At 33.7% G+C, this 9,865-nt stretch overlaps 1 protein-coding gene across 1 annotated transcript; it reads left to right on the forward strand.

Annotated features, from left to right (window-relative positions):
* The first annotated feature begins 7,997 nt into the window (after positions 1 to 7,997).
* LOC110795180 (uncharacterized) lies at positions 7,998 to 9,116 on the forward strand. Its single transcript, XM_022000166.2, has one exon. It carries the CDS (start codon positions 7,998 to 8,000, stop codon positions 9,114 to 9,116), a length of 1,119 nt encoding a protein of 372 aa, XP_021855858.2.
* Positions 9,117 to 9,865: the final 749 nt, after the last annotated feature.

Below are 9,865 nucleotides of genomic sequence, written 5' to 3' on the forward strand. Positions count from 1 at the left end.
AAATCACCTGGCATTATTGATTAGTATGCATTTGATATATTTTTGTCTAAAACAGCTCGAGAACCAAGAATCAATTCTAACATTGTCTCGGTTCTTAAGAGGACTAAAGCTATCAAGGCCCGACTTGAGCGAATGGACCGCGCTACTGCTGAAAATTGGCGTCTATCTTCTGAATTGGGTGCCCCAATTGATCGGTAAGGAACACTAATCTCGAAACTAATTGGGGTTTGAATTGTTTGTAAGGTTTGTTCTGCAAAATAAATGTTGTTGCTTTGGTTGGTAATTTAGATGGAAGTTGATATTTTGGCAGAAAATTGGATATTTTGTAGGATTTAATGTTCTAATCAGATAAAACCATGATCCAAATGTAGAAATTAATTGGGTTTTTGTGTATGTGTATTTTTATCTATAAGGATATAAATTTGATTTTCAGAAAAACCTTTAATTTTAAGAGGTCTCTTGAAATAATTAGGGAATTGATTTTTGTTACCAAGTTTGGTTTTCCCAGATTAGCGGGATATCCAGATTAGCGAATTGATTGATAGAGAAGTCAGTGGTCTCTTGGTTCAAACTTGGTTCCCTATACAGATTAGCGAATTGATTGACTTATATATATCCAGATTAGTGGTCTCTCGGTTCATATCATTTTGCTAATCGATATTCCCAATATAATTTCTTTGTTTATATTGGTTCAAATCCAGATTATACTTGCCTTGCTTGATAAGAGGAAGGATCATCTCAAGGTAGTTTGGGGAAAGGTAATAGAAATCATCAACTACAAATCCTTGCATCCGAATTCGTTTACTCACAAGCTAATATGAGTAATATTTTTGGAGAACTCTTTAAAGCTAATATTGATTTTGGATTACAAACCGTGTAATTACAAATATGTTAAAATTTTGGATTTCAACAATTTTTTTTTTGACAGTAATCTCTATTATATAAGCCAGCTCCTGAGGGAATTTTAGTAACTTAACTTTTCGTGTCCACTTACAAAATGACTAAAACACCCTCCCACACCCCCGAATACAGCTACTTCCATTCCCACCTTCCATCAAAACCGTCCACCCAAAAATTTTGCCCCCCCCCCCCCCCCGCAAAAACCTAAATCCCAAAATCTTCAGTTCTCTCTCTCTCTCAAATCAGCTCTCAGATTTTTTTTTTACGTTTTTTTCCCCTCTCTCTCTCAGATCTTCAGTTCTCTCTTTGATGTATGTAGGATCTCAAATCTTCAGTTATACATTTCTCTCTCCTAGGGATTTTTTTGTCTTCAAAGATCTCCGCCATCTCACTGCCATTTCCCCTAAACGAAGTCCTTTTGGGGCGGGTATTGGGTCAGATTCTGGCTCGGGATCGAGGTTGTTGATGAACGGTGGGTTCGGTTTGAGAGAGAGAGGGTGGTTGAGGAGGAAGAAGAGAAGAGTGTGGTGGAGCAGGAAAGAGATTCCGATGGTGGTGGGTGGGTAAAGGTGGAGGATCTGACCGTCGGAATGGGTTCGGGTTTGGGATATCCTGGAAATTCGCTTTTTTTTTTGGCAATAATGCCAAGTTCTTGATGATCGGCGTTGTTTCGTCGCTCCACAGCCTACCAAGCTAAGGTATGTTTCATGGTTGTATTCAAGAAATTGGGGTTTTATAAGTAATTAATTGATTATTCGAGATTCGGTAATTAAATGATGCTTTTGATAGAATCTGAGATTTTCAGATGACAGGGATGAAGGTGTGAGTGTTGTTCATCCATGAAATTGACATCTTTAATTGTACTGGAAATGTTAACAAATTAATTAAGAAACCATATTTGTTCAAAGATCGAGCAGGTTTATAAGGTTTATAAGGTAAAGTTTTTATATGTTTTCCTTTGTGTAATTTATTAATGAGGCATGTTTGTTTTTTTCCCTTAATTTTTAGTTTTAGTTTTAAATTTGAGGAATTAATTTGATTTTAATTGATCATTTTATGGTCCTTTGAGAAAAGAGGTACAAATTATAAAATTTAACGGTTGCTTTGGTAAGGTCCTTTGAGAAAAGAGGTACAGATTATGAAAGATAACGGTTGCTTTGGATTAAAGAAAATGACCGAGAAGTCGAGAACTAATTAGTTGGCGCTCCCTTGAGAGAGAAGGTATTGTACTTTACGCATTTTTGGGAGGATTGGACTCATATGAGAGGGCAAAGAGAGCGCAATTGGGGTTTAATGATATGGAGAAATGAAGAAAGGAAGAAAGGGCGGGGAATTTGAGTGGATGACTTAGCGAGCCTTGCCTTCTTGGATAGTGCTAACCTATAGACCAGGAATTTGGTCCTGATTCACTATAAACCAGGAGTGGATGATTTAGTTTAGAAAATGCTATGCAAATTCACTGTCTAATTCTGTTAAAATAGTCCAAGAGTGTGCCGGTTACATGCCAAATTTCCGTTCACATGTTGGATCGCAGGAGTAGCACTGAATTTTCCTAATTTTCTGCATCATTATGCTTACTGTTTATTTCAGAGCTAGCTTGCTGTTTATTTCAGGATGCCTGCTTTTTCATTGAAATGTTTGACAGTTGCAAATAGTTATGAAACTCTATTTGAAATGTTTGACAGTTGCAAATACTTTCCAATTTGATAATGTGCACGAAAACGCACCTTCTTTATTATAGTTGATGGTTTTTATGTCAAGTATTGATAATTCAACATTTCTGCAGAAGTCAAATCATTGTGAAGCTAACATCGTTAATGATAGAATGGTTCGTAGTATGAATATGATTATGAAGCTGAACCATTGTGAAGCTGAACCAAAAGAAAAAGAAAAAACTATGAATATGACAAGAGGCTCGCCGGCTGTGGCTCATTTAAAACTCGGGTTTTCTTCAAATACAAGCTCTGATGCATGAACAGAAGGTTACAGAGATGGCATTGCAGCTACATCGTTGAGGTTAGTGGCACCTGGTACCTTTGCAGCGGAGTAAACTTCGGTTGTTTTGGATTTGAGCAAATCGATTTTTTATATCCTATTTTCACAATTATCTTAATCAAAGCTGCAGTTCTTAACTATGTTGTTGTACAAACAATGGAACACCACAGATGACACCAAACCTGTTCTTCAAGACCCTGCGATTAATCTTCCTCTCTTTCACTAGACCCTGTAATTTGTGAATTAATTTGATTATTGTTTTTGTTTGTTTTGGTAGTCATGGAGTTCAGACCCTAGTTGTACAAGCAGTGTTGCGGTTGCCACCATTTCCCTTCAAATCAAATGATCAACTCAATTAAGTATTTTAGGATGAATTTTCTTCATGTACGAGTTTTTCAGAGTTTTTTCTTTTCTTTTTATTGTAATTTGCATTTCTGAAATAATAATACAATGATTCTCATATGTTCTGAAATAGAAATTGTAATTCCCTCAAACTCCTGTGCCCATGGAGTATATTTTAATGCTAGATTGCAAGTTTATTGATATAATATTTAGTTTTTAAATATCCGTACGCATCGCGTGCATATAAGACTAGTCTCTATAAATATAAGATATAGTTAACTTTTTTATTTTTCAATTATTGAAAACCAAAATTAATTTTTATTGTTTCATTTTTAACCGTGTGTTTGTATAATTAACTTAATTAAGAAATTTTGGAGGACTTAATTTTCTAATTTTTTTTCATAACTATTTGGTTAATTTTGAAAACTAACAATTGTAATGATTTTGAAACTAGTATGGGTCTGTGTTAATGCTCGGGATTTCTATAAATTAGGAAGTAAATAAAATAGTGCATTCGATTAAAAATATTTACTTTGTACATTATAATGGTAATAACACAAATATAGAGTAGTTTTGAAGTTAATAAATCAAGGATATATCTACATCTATATGAGATTTTTTTTAAATGATCTTAGACAATCGAAATGTTGGTAGATGCCTAAGATAAAATGTCATATTCTAATAATGTAGTGTAAATTATATATTGTATGGTTTAACCATTTGACCAAATTACTTACTTTTCTTTTTATTAAATTGATTAAATATACATCAAACGCAAAATTAAAAATGACGTTTTCTACATTTGTTAGATTGATTCGAATTACTTTCCAATTTATTTCATAAATTTTGAAGATTTGTCTCGAAATAGTCTGCCATTATATTTATGTTTTCAAATTTCTACTCTGAAGATATTCAACCTATTTTTTTTAGTTTTCCTTATTTGTTTGTATTTATATTCCATTCATTTAATATAAAATTTGCTTTTCCTTTTTGTGAATGGTTATATTTCCTTTTATTGCTAGTTTGAATTCTTTTTTTTTTTTCTTGCTTGATTGAAGCTTTGAGTTGATTACTTGCTTTTTGAGTGGGTGAGATATGGCAATTTACGTGACATAGATGAGAATGTAGCATTTGGAGTTTGCTCACCTCTCATTAACCATCACTTTGCTTTAATTATATAGATAACTATTTGACTATAAATAGATCTTAATTACTTTTGTATGGAAGTTTTTATTCATGCATTAATTATATATTGATATGAGATTCTTGAACAATAATGACACACTACCTATAAAATTATGGATTCGCCACTGTACACATGTCATAACCATTGAGATTTCCATCAAGAGAACCATCAATAGGTTCAACAACGAAATGCTAAAAGAGCTAGAGAAGGTGAGTACTACTAGTATCCTTTGTACTTTGTTTGTAATTACTGCCAAAAAAAAAACAAAAAACAACGAAATGCTAAACAAGGTTTCTAAATTGTGAACGGGTCGGCCCAACCAGAGAGTACTTAAATGGCTATAAGCCCAATTATTATTGGTAAAATCGTATAAAAACATCAGTAAATGAGATTAGGCTCTTAGATAAACTGTATAACAGTATAAGCAACAACCAAATGCCATTACAAAGCCCGTAGACAATAATATTTTGACCCATTGCTGTCACCAAGAAAGACAAACAAAAAATACCAATATTGGGCTTAAGACAATTTTTAAAACCAATAAATTTGCAGGTAGAGGCAGGTAGGTTGTCAAAAAATGATCCGATTTGACCGACATTCGCCAAAAAATAAAGTGACCAAAAAAAAATTACATGTGTCAATCCGCATGAGCATAATGACCATTCACATAATATAGATGACATTTGGCATCTCCTTTTTTCATGCATCATTTTTTGACATGTGGCATCCCCTTTTTTAATTCATCATTTTTTTTTCCAATTTTTTTTTCCAAGTGTATAGAAAAGTGGGACAAGTGTATGTCCAAAAATGAAAACTGAACACTTATAAGAGAACACTATATATAAGAACTGGACACTTAAATAGAAATGGAGGGAGTATTAGATTGCGATTGGATCGAGTTAGTGTTTTGAAAGCTCTAAATCTGTAATTGCATGTTGAGACTCGCGAGTGGTGAAAAAAAGGCATAAATTTAAGGTACTCTTAAAATATGATGTTCAGTACTCCCTCCGTCCCCTAATACTCGACTCAGTTTGACTTTTTGCATTATTCAAATAATTGACTTTGACCCTATTTTATTTCTACTATATGAAAACAAATGTTAGTATATAATATATTGTTGGCTTTATCTTAATATATATTTTCAAAATATTAATATTTTTACAAGTTTTATAATATGTAGTTAAAGAAATTAATGTTTCAAGTTGGACATTGACAAGCGTATACAGTCAACAGGTCGTGTATTAAGAGACGGATGGAGTATTTTTCTATATACAATCGTATATTTGTGTGTTTTATGAGTAAATGAATAAGTGTGGTCAGTCAAAGTAGTGAAGTACTCGTAGTAAGTTTTGAATCACGCCATCACGGATTGAACTCAAAAGTTTAAAGCAAAACCAAAAACGGTAACTTTTGTATAAGACCGTCTTATCGGAAAGACCACTTTGATTGCTTAATTAATTGGTTCCATTTCTTAACTAATAAGTTTTAGCGTTTAACTAATTAATTTCATTGTTTAACTATTTGATTTTAGTGTTTAACTAATTAGTTCTAGTGCTTAACTAATTGATTTCATTCTTTAACTTATATGACACCAAGGTGATCTTTTATGTAAGACCGCCTTATATAAAAGCTTGTAAACCAAAAATCAACCCTTTTACTTGATCAAAATAGAAGAGAATTTTTTAAAAAAATCCTTATTGTATAAATTTAAGAGTTTCCGGTTATGATTTTCTAACAAGAGGGCCTCGAGCAAGGTGTATGGGGGATTGTTTTTACTTTTTACTCTCCCAGTCGGATTTGAGTGTTTGTTTTAAAATTGTTGTCCACACCTAAGAACTTATATGAATTGACAAATTTCTGAATAAATAATTAAAAAAAAAAATTGATACACTAGCCGGCTTTTACATATTCTTGTTAGATATTCTATAATATAATCACGGTTGCTATACGCAACCTTTAATTACTTTGGCGCACCCCTGTAAAAAATCAGAAATACCCTTTTTAATTCTTTGGTTTCTGTATGAAATAGTTAACTATATTTTGTTCAATCTGTATGAAATAGTTAACTCTATTTTGTTCAATCTGTACGAAATAGTTAGTTCCACTATGTTCAATCTATACGAAATAGCTAATTCTGTTTTGTTCAATCTGTACAAAATGGAAGTGTATATTTCATATAAGTTACATGAAGTGACTCGAAAAAAAAAGAAAAAAACGGATATTACCTCAATTCCAAGGTCTTCCAATTCAAAAAAAATCGTCCATGTCAATCCAAATACGTATTCTAATTTTATCACATACACGTTACACTAAAAAAAATTCAAGTTTACGTGAATAAAAATAATAGGGGAAAAGGTTGAGAGAAAACAATAAAAATGGGGGTTAGGTTTTTTTTTCAGAATAAAACAAATGAAAGAAAAAAGGGTTGCGTTAAGTAAAATCATGCTGCATTTAGCAACCCCATATTACATATCATTTTGATCTGACATTTAATTAGGGTTAGACGATTTGACATGAGAGTATAGCCAAATTTTATCATATCATAAGGGTAGGTTGGAAAGACTTCCAATGTTTTTTCTTCGCAAAACTCTTATTCCGAACCAAAGAAACGACAGAGATGAAGTATACGTAGTAAATGATATTTCTACTCACTATTAATAATTTTTGCAAGCAAATGCAAATCTAGCTAGGTAGTAGCATGCATTTAGATGGTCTTTGCTTGTGGGAAACTAACATACAAATTAAATATGCAAAGCACCAAACTCATAACTACCCGTGAAAATTGGGAACCCAAGTAACACGTACAAGTTGATGTCTCAAAGACAAAAAAAACAATGACCAAAACACAAGTAATAATACAAGATGATGTCTCAAAGACAAAGACGACGACCAAAGGACAAATTAGCAAGAAAGACAAGCATTGTACAAAGTGTAGCTACAAATTCAATTAAATATAGAATTATTGTTTATTACTAAAGATTACACTGAATCGGGTCAGATTGGACAAAGGCATGACACGTTTGAACACAAAAATCACGGCACATCACAATGTTAGCATTATAGATTGTAATCTAGCTTATGCATTGTAATGATCAATAAGATGATCAAATAACAAGACTGCCTTGCTGTTATTCGAGCTGATGAGTCAGCACCTATGCTAACCGATTCTTCAAGAATCAGTTACTTGTAATAACTGATTGTAACAAACAGAAGATTCTAGACTTCTGCTTTCCTATATAAGCTGTAATATGCTGATTAATTAATACAATTACAAATTCCTATTTCCTGAAATCCTAGATCTAACATGGTATCAGAGCAGTGTGCTCGTTCCTGAAAAATTCCGCAGAAATTTTCCAGTTGTTTCCAATTGTCTCCCCCAAACCTTCCTTCCTTTTCTGAGAAATCGATTTGTTCTTCTCACTGATTGAGAAATTGTTCAAATACCTGCTGATTGCTTCAAATTCTGAGCTGATATCCTTGTGTTTTGATATGGAAAATCGTATTGCAATTGATTGCTTGTTGATCAAGTTTCTACAACATTCATTTCTGAGATTTCGGTTTTTGATCATTGAAAATGGAAACTGAAAATCATAGCCAGAGAAGATCAGCTTTGCCTCCTAATCAAGATCCTGCAAGCATCTTCTACATTCATCCATCTGATGCAAATTCAGTGCAGCTGATTTCATTCAAGTTCAATGGTGAAGGCTACACAAGCTGGAAGAGGTCTATGCTGTTGGCCTTGTCTGCAAAGAACAAAATAGGTTTTGTTGATGGCAGCATTGAGAAGCCAGATCCTGGAACACTTGAATGCAAGGCTTGGGATAGGTGCAATGATTTGGTTTGTTCTCTTATTCTGTGTAATCTTGATGAAATCATTTCTAAGAGTGTGATGTTCCTTAAATCTGCAAGAGCTATTTGGATTGATTTGGAAGAGAGATTTGTCTTTGCTTCAATGGCACAAATCTACTCACTAGAACAGAAATTGTCTGAAATCAGTCAAGGAAACAAGACTGTTTCTGAGTTTTTCACTGAAATTAAGTCAATATGGGATGCAATTGAGGAAGCACATCCTATGCCATATTTCACTTGCAACAACTGTACTTGTAATGTGACTAAAAAATTCTTTCAGAGACAGCAAGAAAAAATGGTGATGCAGTTCATGATGAAGTTGACTGATCAGTATGCAACAATAAGAGGCAATGTTTTGATGGTGCCAGAATTACCAAAGGTTTCAGAAGCTTACAGGCTCTTTGCACAGGAAGAAAGACGTCAAGAAGTTTCTCATACAAACAACTCTTCAAAACCAGTTGCTTTTGCTGCTGAGAAAAGAAGGTTTGGGGGAGACAATTGGAATAATAGAAACAAATCACAGGCAACTGGTTATCAAAGAACAAGTGCTAATAATAAGCAAGGGAGGACAGGTGCAAATTACTTATGTACCAATTGTCAAATTCCAGGGCACAGTATTGAGAGATGCTTCAAGATAATTGGATATCCACCAGGTTTTCAGTATAGAGAACACAGAACTGCTGCATTATCTCATGATAATCATTCTGATGTTGAACCACCACCATTGCCAAAACCAGAAGCCACTCCAACAATCACAGTTGATCAGTATCAGCAATTGATGAGCTTATTACTAAACAACAACAGAATGCAGGAGCTGGAACTGTCAATCAAACCAACAATCTAGCCATGATGGCAGGTAATCTTTGCTTGTTATCTCAGAATAATTCTAAATGGTTGCTTGATAGTGGTGCTTCAGATCATTTTTGTCATGATTTGTCACAATTTTCTGAGTATAAGTCAATTGAACATCAAGGACAATGCATAACCATACCAGATGGAACTAAAGTGGGAGTGAAACATGTTGGTTTTGTACAACTGAGTGATGATATTATACTGAAAAATGTACTTCATGTTCCAAATTTTAAGTATAACCTGATATCAGTTCACAAGTTGTGCAAGGATTTGGATTGTGAGATTCATTTTACTCACAATAAATGTTTTGTTTGCTGTCAGAACGGGAGTTTGATTCCTCTTGGTGATGTCAATTCTGGACTATACAATGTTGGGGAACAAGTACCACCAAAAACAACTTCTGTGCAACCTCATACATGCAACACAGGTTGCTTATCAGTTGTAGATAATGCTAAGTTGTGGCATCTAAGACTAGGTCATTTGCCTTTTAGTCAGTTGAAGTTAATAATTCCAGATTGTGAAGTCAAAAGTTGTATACAAGATACTATCTGTCAGGTTTGTCCTGTGTCAAAACAAACCAGACTTAGCTTCCCTCATAGTAGAATCAGTACCTTAGCACCTTTTGACTTGATTCATATAGATGTATGGGGTCCACATTCTGTAAAGACTCCTACAGGGTGTAATCGGTTTCTCACTATAGTGGATGACTATAGTAGATTCACTTGGATACATTTGTTGAGA

The sequence above is a fragment of the Spinacia oleracea genome, chromosome 1, assembly GCF_020520425.1.
Source record: "Spinacia oleracea cultivar Varoflay chromosome 1, BTI_SOV_V1, whole genome shotgun sequence".
NCBI lineage: Eukaryota > Viridiplantae > Streptophyta > Magnoliopsida > Caryophyllales > Amaranthaceae > Spinacia > Spinacia oleracea.